General features: G+C 40.0%; 1 protein-coding gene across 2 annotated transcripts; it reads left to right on the forward strand.

The window, feature by feature from the left end:
• The first annotated feature begins 2,382 nt into the window (after positions 1–2,382).
• MCUR1 (mitochondrial calcium uniporter regulator 1) lies at positions 2,383–17,975 on the forward strand. 2 transcript variants are annotated; one of them, XM_075745116.1, is made up of 7 exons: positions 2,687–3,149; positions 5,990–6,091; positions 7,741–7,782; positions 9,244–9,315; positions 13,867–13,920; positions 15,038–15,152; positions 16,425–17,975. In XM_075745116.1, the coding sequence occupies exons 1-7, from the start codon at positions 2,868–2,870 to the stop codon at positions 16,478–16,480; spliced, it is 723 nt and encodes a 240-aa protein (XP_075601231.1). In that variant the 5' UTR covers positions 2,687–2,867; the 3' UTR covers positions 16,481–17,975. The 2 variants fall into 2 exon arrangements, with proteins under 2 accessions (XP_075601232.1, XP_075601231.1); XM_075745117.1 differs by lacking the exon at positions 5,990–6,091 and having other exon boundaries at positions 2,383–3,149.
• The last annotated feature ends 213 nt before the right edge of the window (positions 17,976–18,188 follow it).

Consider the following 18,188-nt stretch of genomic DNA (forward strand, 5'->3'; position numbering starts at 1 on the left):
TACCCTAAAACAAAAGTTCTTCCTTTATATACCTTAAAGACATGAATATTCATACATGTCCCAAGAAGTCTCCGCCTCTCCGCCTGTCTACTACATGTACCTATTGCTGGCGTTGCAAAACTACACCACGCATACGCGGGGGATCTCGGGTGGTCGTCGGTGGTCATTTGGGGAGTTAGCCCCCGCACTCCTTTTTCCCTTTTATGGTCTTGAGGACAATTTCTTCTCCTTGGATGTTTCCCAACTCCGTTGTCCGGCCAAGCTGTTCTTCCTTATCAACCCTGTTTGGGCAATCCTGCCAGGATGTCTCTGTTCTCAAGGTCACGGTATCTTCTCCCTACACGTTAATCACTCATAGGCCTTGTTAAATTCAAAGCTCATCATTGTTTGGTAAAAGAATTTCTCAACAGTTAGAGCAATTATTTAATGATTAAAGCTCCAGATTCTTAGATCCACCGAGTTGCCTCATTCTACAAATTACTCGAAACGCAAAATCTCGTCTCATCACAGAATCACAAGGTTTGTCCGAAATGCACTTTTCTCTACTAAAGGTCTATCTTTGCCCAAAAGGAAGAAAGACATTATTTAGGAAGGGGTCGCAGGTCGGACAGGAGGCACCGGATCGCGCCCATCCTGCAGCACCAGGACAAATCCCTCTTCCAAAATACTCTTTTTTTTTTTTTTTCACTTAAAGGACGGAATTAGCAGTGCTGCCACTGCGCGACGCCTGGCAGAGCCTGTGCCATTAATGGCTAACTCCCGGCACCACAGCACGGGCAGGGCTGCTGCCCACGGGGGCCGGGGGGTGCCGGTACCACCGCAGCCCCCGGGAGGGCACCGGGGAGCGGGGAATCTGAGTCCCCGCCAGGCCTCGCAGGCGCCCCGCCCGCGCCGTTTTTTTCGCCGCGGCCGCCGCGTGAACCATAAAATCATCCGTCGCCGGTCGCGGCGTCACTTGCGTGTTTTGCCACGTGCCGGAGGCGGAAGTGAGACGCCGGGGCGGTGCGCGCTCAGCTATGGCATTCCAGTAGCGACGACGGCGGCGGCGGCAGGAGCAGCGGCGGTTTCTCCCCTTCGCCCCCTCTTCTGTCGATCGGGACCGTGTGGCGCGGGCATGGCCAGGGGCCAGGCGGCTGCGGCCACGGCAGTGAGCGGCGGGAGGCGGGCGCTGCTGCTGCTGCGGCCGCGCGGCGCGGACGGCGCCCTCCCGCCCGCCGCTGCCGCCTCACGTGGCCGCCGCGCGCCCCCTTCCCCCGCGCGCCGCTGCCTCGGCGACTGGCAGCGCCCGGCCACGACGCGGGGCTCAGGGGCGGCCGTTACGTCCGTTAACGGCAGCGCGGGGTGGGGAAGGCGCGTCGGCGGGACCGGCGGGGAGAGCCGCTGCGGGGAGCGGGGTGAGCGCGGGGAGGAGGAGGCTGGCGCGGGGGGGAGTGCGTGACCCCGGGGGTCCAGCGGCGTGGGGGTCCGCCGCGCCCCGTGGGGAGCCAGGGGCCTGCGAGGGGTGCCCTGCTCCCCGCAGCAGCCTAGGGAGCTGCCCGTAAGGGTGATTGCTGGGAATTTTTTCTGCCCCGAAGACTAAATTGGTTATCCTTTATTGATCCTTAAGTAAGGCAGCTAAGGCATCGCCCTATTTTCCGTCCAAGTGTTTTAAAATGTAATGTCTGTGAGGACAGAGAGTTCTCCCTCGTGCCAATTTACCTCATGTTCCATCTTGCATTCTTTCTGTCAGCTAGTTTTTGCGAATGTCCAAGTGGAAACTATGCTTAGGCTTGCATTCGGTGTCAAAAGTATTTTCTGTAAAAAGAGTGAATGGCAGATTGTGAGTCATTACTTTTTGTCTAAAGGGTAACCAATGATGGCTCGCTTCTTTAACAAAGAATGGAAGGAGTCTGTGGATTAAGTCCTCAAAGCTTTGAAGTGCTTACAGCTTCCACCGATTATGCTGATAATTGTAAAGGAACAATTTTAAGACTCTGTCACCTGGTGGGATTTTTCTAGGGTGTTATTTTCTTAAAAATGCTAAAGAGAAATCAAATTTTAAGAATTGAGAGTTAAAACCAGAGTTTTCAAGGCAGTGGTTTAAAATGTGTTAATCGGATTCCTACATATTTAGTAGCACCTGGAATGGAGAGGTCCCAGTCCCTTTCCCCGCCATGTGGTTTCATCTCTTTCCATGTGCCAACCTCATTCTCAGAAAACTCTCCAGCTCTTTTGCTTGGTATTTTGAGACGCTAGCTTAGTGAGCTCACAGAGCAGTTCCGTGAGCACCAGGACACATACAAAGTGTCAGGAGGAGGAATAAGAAGAGAGAAGGGGAGAGAGAGAGAGGGGATGGGTATCTGTTCCTTTTGGTGGGGTGGCAAACTGTTACATCAGCTCAGCTATTGAAAGCAACTCACTCTCAGACCCCATCCATGCTTTCTGATGCTTAAGTTTGAAACAATTGTGCTTTTGCAAGTGTTTCTTTTCATAATGATTATATGTTGTTCATGACGCTTTTACTCCTACATTTTGGAAGCTGAAAGTATTTCTAGGGACAATGTTTTACAATAGTTCCTAATATATTCAGTTAAAAAGGTTTTTAATAGGGACTCAGAGGATGGTAGGCCTAAAATCAGAGCAGTTAGCTTTGTTTTCAGTTGTTGAGTTTTACACATCTTCAGTGGCACTGAAGATTTGTAGTATACTGAGAGTAAGGATCTGCTTCTCAGGGTCAGAATTCTTACTCATAGAAATAACCACGTGAGAGATGACATTTCATAATACTTCTAGAAAATTTCCAGCATTTATCCTGCTGATATTATAATAGTGCTGTACTGCAGAAGCAGCTATACTATGTCACAGACAAAATTTTGGGGTGGGGGAACATGGGTGTACTGACTGGTTGTGTTCTTTTGTTAGTGCTGGATCAAGAGGAGTATGTTTTATTATCTTTCATAACTGACATTGGTTTTAAGTTGGTGCTAAGTATTAGCAAGTGGCATTTCTGTAAACTGTCCAGATTTAGGTCTGTCTCTGAATGTTGTTGCATTTTGTTTTGCTTAGGGTTCACTACTCAGCAGTCGGAGGTCATTGTATCTGCATTAGTGAAAATTATGAACACCAACCTGGATATGATTTACAAGGACATGGTCACCAAAGTACAGCAGGTTAGAGCAGAGAATGATGGAGTTAAAGCAAATCGAAACCTAGTATGCCTACTAATGAAATATATGTTGCTATTTATTAGAGTTAGACACTGTATTTTGAAAGTTTGAAGGTGAAGAACAAACATCCCTGTGTATCTGTTGGCTAGTGAATTTTGTCTTGAGTTTATCAAATAGTTACCAAGTGTTGTGGTGGACCTTGAGATCTAGGTACTGTGAGCTGGTATGCAAACCAGAGGTAGTTTTTTAGTTTCGGTCTTAACTGTAGCATGAAATAGAATTACTGAGAAGGCTTTTAGACATAAGAGGTATTCAATGCATGGATTTTAGTCCATGGAGTTACAGCTCCTACATATATTCTGTTGTAGACTTGTAATAAGAAAGTACAGATTCCATCAGTTATTTACCACCCTGTTACACGGTACCTTTTTACTTGTCTCTTTGTTTCAGAGTGACATTTAATTGTGTTACAATTGAGCTGAATTTCTTTTTCTAGATGATGTTTTTAGGGCATGATTGGTGTAGCTGTACACACTGATAAAATATAGGAACATGTATAGTTTGGAAGCTGATATTGAAATCTATCTCCTTTTCCTTTGATGTATACATGGTTCATGGTATGCTCTAAGCCTGCCTAGCATATACATCTTGGTGGGAGGAAGGGAAGAAAACTTGCTTGGAAATAGACTGATAATGCTGAGTATCCACAGAGATTCTTCCTGGCTACCAGGAAATTGTGTACAACTGAACTGAATTGTTAGCTTTGACTTGTGAGGGAATGACTGTATCAGTGAATAATTGCATCTGAAGACAATGCTTGTTCTAATACTGGCTGTGATTTTTTTGGGGGGGAGGGACCTTTGTCAGGTCATACAAAGGTAGATCCATGTAAGGAATTGGACGTGATAGTGTTGAATATTGCCACATTGAGCTCTTAGGCATCTGGCTCCAGAAATGAAACTAAAATTCAGAGTGAGGCATGATTCACTGCATGTAGAACTTGAGCATCTTTGAGTGGGATTCACAATATCTGGTATGCTGGAATTCCCTGATGCGTAAGCTGGTAAAATAGATGATGCTGACAAGAAGCATAGCCGCAGTACAGTCTCTTGGGCTGCTCTGTGAGGCTGGGGTTCACAGCTCCAAGTCGCCTTCTGAACACAAGCTCTAACTTATTTCATAGTAACTAGGCTGCTGTCTTAAAATATGAGAAAACAGCAGCTGCTGTCTTTGTAGTGTAACAGTCTTGGCAGTAGGGCATTTCATTAAAAAGAAGGACATCTGGATTTTGCACCACCTTCCATCTAGAGAGGTTTCAGCCCATCCTGCCTAGCTTTTAGATTCCAGGCAAAGCAGGCGTGGGAGTGCTTCCTCCTCCTATGCTGAACTTGTTCCACAGTCCATCAGGGAATGCAATGTTAAGGGACCCTTTCTCCCATGGTTGGTTGTATTTTACAGTAAGCAGTCTACAATAAGCAATCTCAACTTCCTCCTATGCCCAGCTTTTTTGATGAAAGTAAATATGTTTTCCTTTGTTTTGTGCTGAATTAAATGTTGCTACTGATGGTAGATGTTTTCTCAGATTGTTAGATTTGACTTTCAGGTGACTTTCTGCCATTAAGATTCAAATGTGCAGGTTTGTATAGCATGCTAAGATAGAAGCAGCTCAGGAGGCGTGTATGCCGTGTACTCTGGGCAATATGATAAACCTGTACTTCCTTATAGTCTTTGAACGTGCAAGGGCTTATGCAAAAAGAGAATGAAGAATTTGAAGAAGGTTTGGAGCGTTGTGGATGTAGCTGTTACTATTAGGCCATAGTTGGGTATGTAAAAGTATTACTCTGCTTAGATAAAACTTACGGAAAAAGAAATACATACTTATGTGTATGTGTAGAGATGAGAGAGAATATGGAAGAGTGTGTTCTCTGTTTTCTGAGCTCGTTGAGGAGGAGAGAGAACAAAAGCAAGCTAGAGACATCAGAGAGTAAGAGAAGAGGTGTCCATGGCAGTACTCTTCCTGTAGATCTTTTTCTTTTTTTTTTAATATGTCCACTACGCTGACCTTTTTTTTTCAGTCTTGTGGTCAGGTAGCCTGGTGACACATCTCCAGATGCCACTTAGAAATATAATGCTGCAACTTAGAATAGCATTTCCTGAGAAAAGTGAAGTTAAAGTGCTGTGTCAGATTTGTAGGGTTCTTAGGCCAGAATCAAAAGCTTATTAGAGGGAGATCGTCAGAGAAGGCAGTCCTTGTTTGCACATGTGAATACTGTAGGGTCTAGAACAATGTCTACGGAATTTTCCATCCTTGAAAGTTGCAGAGGGTTCGTGTTTGTCTTCTGTCAGATCAGTATAACAGACTGAGAAGAGCAATTAAAAGTGTAAGTGTAGCGCATGGTTCTGAGTAGTGAAGCAGAGTGAGCCCCCCTTGCAGGGGGAGATAAAAAAGGAGATAATTACAAAGGAGTATGGTTGCACTGAGGAGTCTTGGTCTGAAAGCCAGCTTTCCTCATTTAGCTCAGAGACACTTCTCTCCCTAATGCCTTTGCTAGCTTAAGAATTGGAAGACTTGGAAGAAACTATTTCCTAGGCCATTAATTGAATTATTCTGATCTGTGTTAACACTGCAAATTTTGTCAAACATTACCAACATTTGAGCCTAAATTGCTTATTTTGTCACTGTCACTTAATTTATCTCGCTTTCTGAAACTCTGATTATCAATCTGAAATTGCGGAATTAAAAATTTCAGGATACTGAAATAGCCTATCATATTTGTAGGCACAGATGAGAAAAAGCATTATAGTTATGATATGTTCTGAGTTTTTTCTTCCGTCTTTTAAAGGAAATTGCACTTCAGCAAGTAATGTCCCATATTGGTGGCGTGAAAAAGGACATGATTATTTTGGAAAAAAGTGAATTTTCAGCACTTCGCTCAGAAAACGAGGTAAAAATCACTGTCATGGAAAGTGTTATTCTAGCGCTTGCTTATTTTTTTCTTAATGATGTAAAAAAGCATCTTGTACCAATGGGGTTGGCGCTGGGGCCACTATGGTTTAACACCTTCATTAATGGCCTTGTTGATGGGGCACGGTGCACCCTCAGCAAGTCTGCATATGACAAAGCTGGGAGCAGTGGCTGATACGCCAGGCAGTTGTGCTGCCATTCGGAGGGATTTCAACAAGCTGTGGATACGGGATGACAGGAATCTCATTAAGTTGAACAAATGGCAATGCCAAGTCCTGCCCTGGGGGAGGAATAGCTCCAGGCGCCAGAACAGGCTTGGGGTGACCTACTGGGAAGCAGCTTTGCAGAAGAGGCCCTCAGGGTCCTGGTGGACACCAAGTTGACCATGAGCCAGCGATGAGCCCTTGTGGCAAAGACGGCCAACAACTGTTGTTAGGAGAGCTGCCAGTGGATCAAGGGAGGTGATCCTTCCCCTCTGCCTGGCACTGGTGAGACTTCATCTGGAGTGCTGGGTCCAGCTCTGGCCTCTCCACTGCAAGGGAGACATGGACATGCTGGGCAGAGTCCAACAAATGGCCAGAAAGATCAATAAGGGACTGGAGCATCTGACATATGAGGAAAGACTGTGAGAGCTGGGACTGTTTAGCCTGGAGAAGAGACAGTTCAGAGGGGGTCTCATCAATGTATACAGATATTTGAAGGGAAGGTATAAAGACAGACACAGGCTCTTTCAGTGTTGTCCAGTGACAAAACAAGCAGTAATTGGCACAGATCAAAATGTGGGAAATTCTATTTAAACTTAACAAAACCCTTTTTACTCTAAGAGTGGTAGAACACTGGAATAGGATACCTGGAGAGGCTGTGGAATCCCTGTCCTGGAGATATTCAAAACCCAACTGGACCTGGCCCTGAGCAGCCTGCTGTAGTTGCCCCTGCTTTGAGCAGGTGGTTGGACTGGATGACCTCCAGAGAGAGTTAATAGAAGATGTTACAGCTATATCTATTTCATATAATCTTTTGAAAGAGATAAAGTAATACAATAATTTGGGTTAGAAAGGACCTCTAGAGAACATAAGGTAGTTGCAGGCTGCAGTACGATTGCTATTTAGCCATCTCTCCTTAAAACTGAACAAACCCAGCTCTGCCCTCCTCACCCCCCACCCCCAACATAGTGTGCTCCAGCCCCCAGTCATCTTCATGGCCTTCCACTGGACTTGCTCCATTATGTTAACATCTGTCTTTTACCAGGGAGTCCAAAGCTGGACACAGCTCTTCCAGTGCAGGCTCACAAGTGCTGAATATGGAGAAATAATCGCTTCTTGGCCTGCTGGGTTTACTCTTGCTAATACTGTCCTATGCATTTGGCCACCTTTACCGCTGTGGGACATTGCCAGCTTCTGTCTTGTGCTATTGTTTGGAAATGCACAGTACTGAGCAAACATGCTTGTGCATAGACATGCATATATCTATACACATAGTGAGGACAGAGTTAAACCACGCTTGGTTAGCCTTCCTTTTCACATCATGGATTATAATAATTGTTACTGATCATGCAAATTCATTAGTATTTGTAGATTATATGGTTTTATGTACAGTAATAAAGTGTACAGTTTTTTTCTACTCTTCCAGAAAATAAAACTTGAACTCCAGCAGATTAAGAAGCAAGTCATGGTAAGACACCATACCAATATAATTAAGAATTAACTCCTGTCTAGTTTGCTTTAAAAAAATAACTGTTGCTTTCAAGATTGTCTTTGAAAAGTTGTGCTTAATTGTTGTGATATATAGGATACTGATATTGCAGTTGATGGTACACTGTGGGATGCAGCAAAGACAATTTCATGCATATTTCATTTACAGTGACAGAGAACTGTGAATGGTACAAGAGATGAAGAAAAATTTCTCAAAGCTAATGCTGCATGTTTCATACTGTTATAAAGTGCTTAATGCATCTGGGTTTTCAGAATACCATTTAAAATACATTTGGCATCTATTTTTTTTTTTTATTTGTAACTTATTTTATGGTTTTAGTTGCATATAAATGAGTAAGTGTAATCCACTGGTAGAGCATCAAGGATCTGAGTCATCTTTTCTTAAAAGCTAGATGTCTTTAAATTTTACTTTTAACTGTAAATGTAATTCTCACAAGGGCTAGTTATTTTATGTTTGCTCATGCTTGTTCCTCTAAAAGACAAAAGGACACAAAGTTGTAAAAGTTGAAGAAAAACATATTTCTAATTTTTGATTCATTAAACTGTAATGTGTTGTAATGACATCTAATTATAAACCAGTTAAAGTTCAAAAAGTCAAACATAGAAATTGAGTCTAATTATTGTTCATACTAACTTAATGAACTCTTGACTAGTTGACATTGGCCTACTTGAGAGATGCTTACTTGGTTTTAATCATAGAATCTCCCAGAACGTCAGCAATCTTTTTCTTCTCCCCCACATTCATGTGATCAGCAGTTTGCCTCATGACAAACTGTCAGCTGGCTGGAATTCCTGCCAGGATGTTGTGTTAAAATGGCAGCTGTCACTGAGAAAAGCAGGAATCACTTACATCTATTGATAAAGTAAAATGCAGGTTTACAACTTACGGTAGTTTTAAAAAGTTAAATGTTGAAAAACATAATAAACACTTCCTGACTTCTAAAATGTCTGTAGCTTTTTCTGAAAGTCCTAGGTGTAGTCTTTAGAAACAGATTTTCTTTTACATTGGAAGATTAAAAACTGCTTTTAAAGTTGTTTTGAGCATCAAGTTTCCTTCATGGAGGAAGTCCAACTTACAGGTGTACCTAGCACGGATTTCTAGAAATCAGAGAGTGTTATGGGATATATGAAACATTCCCAGCATTTACAGAAGGATGCACTCTCAATTAAGTGCTGGAGTTCTGGTTTTAAAAGCAGTTCTTAGGTTTTTATTCTGAGATCCAACTCATACTATAGTACACGAGTATTTCCAAGGGGAAGAATAGGAATACTTACACTTTTGAAAATAATGTACATTAATTGGAGAGAAGCTTTATTCCCGAGACATGTAAAGAAAGGCACAATATATTTGTCCAGTTTTTTTCTGCTTATGATTAAATAGAAAATCTCACTTGCTGCTTTATCAATTTTTTCCCATTAGGATGAAATTACCAAAGTTCTTGCAGATAACAAGTTAAACCTAAACCTAGAGAAAAGCAGAGTAAAAGAATTGGTAAGTTTTGGTTACTTTCTTCTAGAAACATCTCAACACTTGAGTAATCTCCAAATTTGGGTAAGATGCTCTTACCCAAAGATCATTTTCATAGTAATCTATAGTATCATTCAGCTTCAAGGTGATAATAATCCAAGTTACTCATCCATATGCTGCTATAGTACAAGGTGCCATGTTTGGTTTTGTATGTCAGTCTATTTTAATACTGGTTTAATATCAGGGTTAGCACATTAATATATTTGATATTTAATCTAAATATGCTGAGTAGTTGCCTAGAGGTTTTCTATGTTATTAGTACATCTCTTTCTCTATTTTCACACTTAATTAAGTTTATACATTTCATTAAATTTATCACCATTGAAGACGTTTCATTTCCCTATAGCTAGAGAACTTATAGTGTAGCTAGTTTGTCAGAAAATACCTATTGTGAAAAAAAGTTGTAATTTATTTTTATTTTAATTGTAACTGATACTCGTTCAGATTGTTTTGAACTTTGAAATGTCTGGTAGAACTGAATTGATGTGATCTTAAATTAGAATAACGCAGATGAAGAATTAGAAGATTAACAAGTTTTTGCATTATATGTCACACTCTAAATGGAGCTCTGTTCCCATAGATATTTTTATAATGGCTTTTAGGATCTCAAAGGAATTGCATCTTCTAAGTTGAAAGATCTTTTAATGACGTTTTTCTATTAATACTATTTCTTATTCAGTCCTTTTTCACAGGTGTGTAATAAAGACATAATATTTATCTCCAATCTAGGCAACAAGAACTGTTGAAGTAGATATCATTTATCTTCTGTGTGTGCCCCTCAAAGTTTTTCACAATGATTAGTTTAGGTAACAGCTGTGTCAGTAATTTAGTATAATGACTAACAGTCTGTTATCCCATGGTAGATCCTTGAAAAAAGTTAATTTGAGCAGGTAGAATTCTTGTTTAAAGGTTAATAACTCATACTAATTTTTTAAAAAAGCATCATATGAAATGTATTAACTGTGTAGATCATAAGCTTTGCAATACTTCAGGCTTACAAAACCTATTTAAAACCACTTCACCAGTGGTAAATTAGGCACTAGTGTTTTCTTGTATATTTATGTAGGATTCTGGAATCTTCACTTTGTCTATTGTGCAGAACACTATGTTATTTTGACTGCCTCCCAGGAAAAGCAAACTGTGCATGTCAACTTTCTCTTAAGAAAGTTGACCAACTTGGTAGTCTGTTGTGCAACTATAATTTCATAGTTTCTATGAAAACTGCTCGTTTATTTTTTTCCTCCCCTCCATTCCCCAACTTTAATTGCCAGCTCTGCCATTCATGAGCAGAAAAGGAAAAAGGCACATGGATGGCGAGCAGGTTGTAACATATATGCTGAGTTGGGGGAGACACATAATCCAGTATTTTCTATAGTAGGCAGAGCATCATTACAATTGTAAATATGATAATGTGACTTAGGCCTGAATATCTAGCTTTCTGAAAATAAAACTCAGGATAAGTGAAGGTTACTCTGTATTCTTACTAAGTTACTATTCAAAGAAATGTCCCAAGTTTAAATTGATTTAACTTGAAGCACTAAGTAAAATGTTCTTAACCTTCAGTTTTGCTTGGAATAAGTGCTGAAGGAGAATTTCTGGATTTGTCAACACTGATGTGGGCAGTCTTTAATCATAGAATGGTTTGGGTTAGAAGGGACCTTTAAAGATCATCTAGTTCCAGCCTCTTTCCACGGGCAGGGACACCCTCCACTAGACCACGTTGCTCAAAGCCCCATCCAACCTGGCCTTGAACACTTCCAGGGAGGGGGCATCCCCAACTTCTCTGGGCAACCTGTGCCAGTGCCTCACCACTCTCACAGCAAAGAATTTCTTCCTAACATCTAATCTAAATCGACCCTCCTTCAGCTTAAACCCATTACCCCTTGTCCTGTCACTACACTCCCTGATAAACAGTCCCTCACCATCTTTCCTGTAGGCCCCCTTTAGGTACTGGAAGGCTGCTCTAAGGTCCCCCTGGAGCCTTCTCTTCTCCAGGCTGAACAATCCCAGCTCTCTCAGCCTGTCCTCACAGGAGAGGTGCTCCAGTCCTCTGATCATCTCCATGGCCCTCCTCTGGACTGGCTTCAACAGGTCCATGTCTCTCCTGTACTGAGGCCCCCAGAGCTGGATGCAGTACTCCAGGTGGGGTCTCACAAGAGCAGAGTAGAGGGACAGAATCACTTTCCTCAACCTCCTCGTCACACTTCTTTTGATGCAGCCCAGGATACAGTTGGCTTCATAGGCTTCCTTTTTGTGTTTGAGTTTGCCCAGTAGCTCCTTGTGCATCCATGCAGGTCTCCTGGCATTTTTGCCTGACTTCCTCTTTGTTGGGATGCATTGCTCCTGAGCTTGGAGGAGGTGACCCTTGAATACTAACCAGCTTTCTTGGGCCCCTCTTCCCTCTGGGGCTTTGTCCCATGGTACTTTGGCCTCTTCAGGGATCTGCTTGGTAAAGTCTGCTCTCCTGAAGTCCAGGGTAGTGAGCTTGCTGTGCACCCTCCTTGCTGCCTGAAGGATCTTGAACTCCACCGTTTCCTGCTCACTGCAGCCAAGGCTGCCCTTGAGCTTCACATTCCCCACCAGCCCCTCCTTGTTGGTGAGAACAAGGTCCGGCCTTGTTGGCTCCTCTGTCGCTTGGAGATGGAAGTTATCATCAACATTAATGTTTCAAACTCTAAATGCTTTATCTTTTAATTGGTTCATTCCACTTTATATTTCTTGGAGAATCCTACATTGGTTAATGCACATCTGTTTATGCTGTGATTTATATCTGCAGTGATACAGATGGGATTTAAAAACTCAAAGTACTGTACAAAATTGCATATATATTCATGTGTTCATGCATCACAGTGCCTCTGAGGTTACTGTTAAAAATCTCAAGATGCATCTGTCAAAACTGAATTTTCTCTGCACTGGGAAAAAGTGTGGACTTAAGGGGAAATCTCCCTGTTGAATTTCAGGGGGGAAGCTTAACCTTGTCTTTCCTCCTTTTTTCTATACTCCGGTCTTATTACAGATGTGTGGTGATACCTTGCAGTAGAAGAGTGTATTTCACTGTCTTAAACCTAAGTTTAAAATCCTTGAGTGTGACCTAGAGAGTTCTAGCCACAAAGCAAAACTTCAACACATACAAACATCAGGAAAGAAGCTTGTAGAATATAAATTATTGAGAAAATGTGTATTTGGCTAACAGCATCTATTTAAAGTAAACCAGATAAACTGTTTCAGTCCATAATATTGTTTATTTTAAATGTCATGGTTCTTTTGATAGTGATGATCAGTTTATTAATGTGAGGTCTGTGGAATTTCACCTCAAACATAATTTAAATTAGATTCGTTTATGATTCTATTTTGCCATCGTACCACTTTTAAAACTGTATATTTATATAAAAGGTCTGAATTTCTTTTTTTATCCCTCTCATCATTTTGCAGAATCTAATGACTGTTTTCATTAATTGTAGACATGCTGTTATTTGTCTTTGTTATGTCACTTTCTACATTTGTAGCAGCCTGCTATCTCTTAACTTTATCTTTAGATCAGTCAAAAGTCTAAACAGAGCTCTAGATCTTTAAGGAGGGTTTTTCAGTGCTGAGGCATTTATGTAGATTAATCTGAGTTTAATATTAAAGTGGAATAAGCTTCCAGTGGAGGGAAAATAAAGCGACTTTCCACATGGCAATGTCAACAGATGAGGTGATTGCTGTGTGACTGAGAGTTCTGAGGTGGGTGCCTGATGACCTTAATACTCTGCATTATAGATTGCTGTTTTAGCAGCTGTCTGAATAATTGAATTGCTGCAGTAGCGGGACAGGAACCATTATAGATGTCAAGGTAAATCATGCCTGTTCATGAGTCAGAAAGGTCACCTGCCTTAAAGGTATGCTGCTTTAATTTGGATTTAAGTTTTCTTGAACCCAAATAGCTATAACTTAAAAAGAAGCCCCAACTTCTGATGTTCCACAACATGAGATACAATTCTTCTATATTTAACGAATATATCATGAAGTGATAGAACAATACAAATGGTGAGTGCGTGTGATGCTGGCTAAACATTTCTTTGATAGCTGAGTTTGATATGATGTTTTAAAACTGTACTCCTCTGCCTGAAGAAAGTAGATGGTTTGGTCTTAATTGTGCTTGTATGCTCAATGTATTGGTTAACTGTTCCAGAGTTACTGTGTAGAATCATAGGTCTTTGTTTTTCAGAAATGCAAATCTGTCAATCTTCCAGCTGCTTATTAATATATACAGTTTTTGCAGAAGATGAGTGTCTGACGGACTTGTTGCGCTTTATAGTTCAGAGGTGTGGATGAACACCTGCCTTAATTGTGCTTTTCTGAAGGACGGCAATTATCCTACGATACTGTCTCCCAAGCATTGTCAGACAATAATCTTGTCTGGATTCAGTGTTCTACAGAATTTGGAAACAAAGAAATATGATTTTAAGTGTGGGGGAAGAAGTTTAATGGCAATGGCATGTTTACTTTTTTTTTTTTTAATCTTTTTCCCTCCAGTACTCACTTAATGAAAGAAAACTACTTGAAATGAGGACAGAAATAGTGGAATTGGTAAGAAGTTGGTAGCTGATCGTTTCACGGCAAATCTTATACTTGTGTTATAGACATGGTATTCTTTTTGGAGTTGTTCATGTCTTTATGCACTTTAATGTAAAAAATGTCATTATGCTTTATTATTTCCCTGTGTATTTTCATATTGGTACAGGTAACTGAAGTGTCTACAGAATAAAAGGGCTTTCATATATATTATTAGACCCTCTGCATGTATATATAAGCTGTTCAGTGGTCACTTTGGTTTGAAACTTCATGCATGTAGTATTTTCTCTAGATAGAATTCTACTCTTAATGTTAGTTGGAAATGACTTTTTTTTCCTCTCCATGTTGAGTGAGACTGAAACACATTGCTAGATTGATTTGGCTTCCATTTTAGAGGAGATTTTTACCAAGCACTTCCTCTTCTTTTTGTTTCCTTTCTGTAATATCAAGAATTATCCGTAGGAAGATGTCTAGCAGTAAATCATTAACTGCTTCACAATGTTTCAGAAGTGCTGATTTGAAAATATCAGCAACTCAGCAGCTGTTGTTCTCAGTTTACAAGTTTGATCTTTCAGTCTTTCCAGAGGAATAATTCTCTTTTTTTTTTTTTTTCTACAGAAGTCCTGTCTTCTGTCATAATCAGATTCTGATTTTGTCTGTATCTGTTTTTATGGTAGAAATCATTACAAGATGAAGACATGTTTCTTTACATCAGAAGACTGATTCTTAGTTTTTCTAATGATCCATAAATCTTTATGCTCTGGTATGTTTTTGTCACAAGAAGCTCTTAGAGTTCTTAGTAGCTCTTGTAAGTGAGCAGTGACACTAATATTGGTGGGCCAAATGACAGATTGAAGTTAATATTTATAATGCTAGATTGAGATAAGAAGGCATCCAGTTCTCCTACTTTCTAGATTACATATTAATGAATATGTAATCATATAAATTTCCCAAGTTCACCAAATTCTTCAATTCCTTGGATGTAAACAGCTAGGAAGGAACTTGGTCTCTTTGAATGCAAATTAACATTCATTGAAAGAGGAACCAAAAATACAACTTGAAGGGATGGGTTAAATTTCTAAATAAACTAGAAACTGTTCAAATGGCATCATTTTGTTGCTTTGTTTTTTAGCATGCGCAACAAGATCGAGCTCTGACCCAAACGGACAGAAAAATAGACACAGAAGTTGCAGACCTGAAAACAATGCTCGAATCGCACAAACTTGATAATATTAAGTACTTAGCAGGTAAGGAATCCGATGGTTGTCTCTGGTGGCAAAACTCTTAAACATTGTTAAATGTTTGGCAAACTCTGGCTTGACTGTATTCATAAAGGCTCTAATTGAAAAAAAAAATAGTCTCAGTCAAGATTAGCGGCGTTATTTGTGTATTTAACGCAGACAAAGTTTCCTGTGACTTGCAACTTTATTTTGCATGGGCTGCATTGGTTTTCCTCCTGCTTTGTACTGTAATCATCATAATAATGTGCATGAGAAATCCAAAAGACTGCCCGTTAACAAGGTTGAAAAAGTTCTGTGCCTGACAATTTGTAAAAGCAGCCTGCTGCATGCATTTCTGGGATTTCTTTATCTACCTGACGGACATCTAGATGCAAAATGGAACATTTCAGCTTTTCTGACTGTTCAGCACCACGTATTCTTTAAACTGTCATATTTCAGGCATGTGCATTAGAAAAATACTATAGATGTGTGTGTGCATACATTATTGCCCTAGGTAACTTTAATATTTTGACATTTTGCTACTGAGTATGCAGTGCTATTAAATGAGCAGGTTTGCAGTAGAAAACTATTCTGATTTAGATTTTCTGATTATTTTTCCACAATGGATTTTGTCACAAGTACAATCACGTCTATTCATAGTACTGTACTTCAGGCATATCCTTCAGAGAGAACCATTATGGGGAAAAAAAAGGCAATTTATTAAAATGAGAGGAAATTCTTTTCCCCACCATCCCTACTCAAGAACATGTTGAACTTTGCCTGGAAAAAAAAAAAAAATTGCATTGTGTTTGAAATGCTCATGTTGCAAACAATTGCAAAAATCTTTGGTGTGTGTATACCTAGAAACCAAAAGGTGATTTCCTTTAAATAGAAATTTTTAAAAATTGCAAACTGATAAGCCTCATTAAAGATAGCTTTCACTTATTTGTTTGCTGAATACTCGACTGTGATTTAATAATCCTGTTACTCATTTCCTTACTTCACAACTGTAACTAATATTTTTTGGAATGGTAAGCAATTAAGGGTTTCTTTCAGCCTTTTGATAGCCCAGTTTTCCTGCATTCTTTTTTTTCTTCTTAGTTGTCATTTTTGTGCCCCTCCACCTTGAAATTGTTTGTTGTAAATCAAAAACATTTTTTTTTTTTCCTTACATGAGGAAGGGGTGGTGGTTACACTTTTAGTATTGTAGTAAGATGTGTATATAGCTTTCTGAAGAAATGTTCTGAGAGCTAATGATTTAATGTCTCCATTTTCCTCTCCATTTTAATTTTCTTTCAGGTTCAGTATTTACATGCCTTACTGTAGCACTGGGATTTTATCGTTTATGGATATAACAGAACATCAGTTTAAAGGGACTTCTACTGTTTTGGTTTCTGAAAAAAAGAAGTTTTATCTTTGCCTGGACTTCAACCAAGTCTTGATTGTTTTATTTATTTTTTTGTAAAGCAGACTGTATTAAGAATGTAACCAAAGATGTGCCTAGAAACAAACTGTACACATACCATGCATATTTTGAAACTTACCTCTGATGAAAGCATGGTATACGCATTTCTGCCATTTCCCTCCCTTCTGAGCTGCAGTACACCTTGCTGCTACAAGTGTCATAGAAGCGAAGACTGGCATTCCTACCAACGGTATGGGACTGTGTGCTGTAGAGAAGGATCGATGGAAGTACGTTCCATTGCCTGTTCAGACGTGCTCGCCGGAGTCAGTTGCCTGTATCGGACTGAAGTCTTGATTATTAATGTAAAACTGAAACTACGTGTTTTGTGGCTTGGAGGCACTCTTGTGTAGGTAGAATTTGTGTTAACTGAATCATGCTTACTTCCCTCCTTCTAACATTTGTTCATACAGTTACTATGATCAAATATTTGTTTTGCTATTTTTATAACATTATAGTTATCAGCTTGTTTTCCAGATGGCTGTCTAATCGGTCATGCTTCATGAGAGAGTACTGTGTAATGATGGCAGTGTTTGCTGCTAGTTTGTTTGTAATATGTTTGCAGAGGTTTTTGTGACTAACTTGTCTTTGGTACATATAAGTATCTGATGCTCATTCCATATGCCAATTGTTAACTTTACCACTGTAACTGGAAGTTAGAAATGCAGTAAAATACACTAGATGTGTTACTTCATATCGCTTAACTGTAAATTATCTCTGGTGCTGCCTTCTTGATGCAAGGGAACTGATGCTTGTAGGAAAGAAAGAGATTTTAAATAGTGGTTATAAAGCAGGGTCTTAGGCGAGGGAACTGCAGTACTGACAGTCTTTGGATTTTTTTGTTGTTTTACTTAAAAAACAAACAAAAAAACAAAACAAAAAAACAAAACCAAAAAACTTCCTGTTGGTTCTTCAAATGTGGAACTTTGCTAGTGATTATAATAATGAAAGCAGTAATGGCGACCTGCAAGGGTGCTTAAATCAGCTCTGAGCAAGCCCATGTGAACTAGTAAGTGCAACTGAAAGCACGGAAGGAAGGCGTCCAGTGTGTCCAGGTATGTATCGTTCTTCCACTGATAAAATAACTGCTTTAGTACCAGAGCTGCCATCTGCGTCCCTTCAGTTAATGGCAATTTCCCTTTCTTGCTCGTTCTTAGGAGGAGAGAACAATCTATGCACTGGTAATAAATGCTGTTAGAGCACAATCATGGCATTGCTTAATGAAAGCAAAGCTGTTTGGCTACTTTGTGCCTGTACTGTAATAACCATTTAACTTTTTCGGTGGTTCAGTGTGCCAACTTTGATTATGTGCAAGTGTGGAGGAAGGGAGGGATGCTGTAACAATACCATACTGGCCTGAAATAAAGAATTTTGAATATTTCATAGAATATGCTGAGTTTTCATTATAAATGCAACTTTTTATTTTAATTTAATCTCTGTTTAAAGGTAAGTCACTGCTAATAAGTCTTCTTATAAGTTAAGAATTAGAGAAGTCAACAGCCCCTCTAACACACTGAAGAGGAAAGAACAGTCAATAATGTGAGGCAAACTTACTGCAGACTAACTTAACAGCCCCTCTAAGTTTGAATGAATCTATATTC

Source organism: Balearica regulorum, chromosome 2 (assembly GCF_011004875.1).
Source record: "Balearica regulorum gibbericeps isolate bBalReg1 chromosome 2, bBalReg1.pri, whole genome shotgun sequence".
Taxonomy (NCBI): domain Eukaryota; kingdom Metazoa; phylum Chordata; class Aves; order Gruiformes; family Gruidae; genus Balearica; species Balearica regulorum.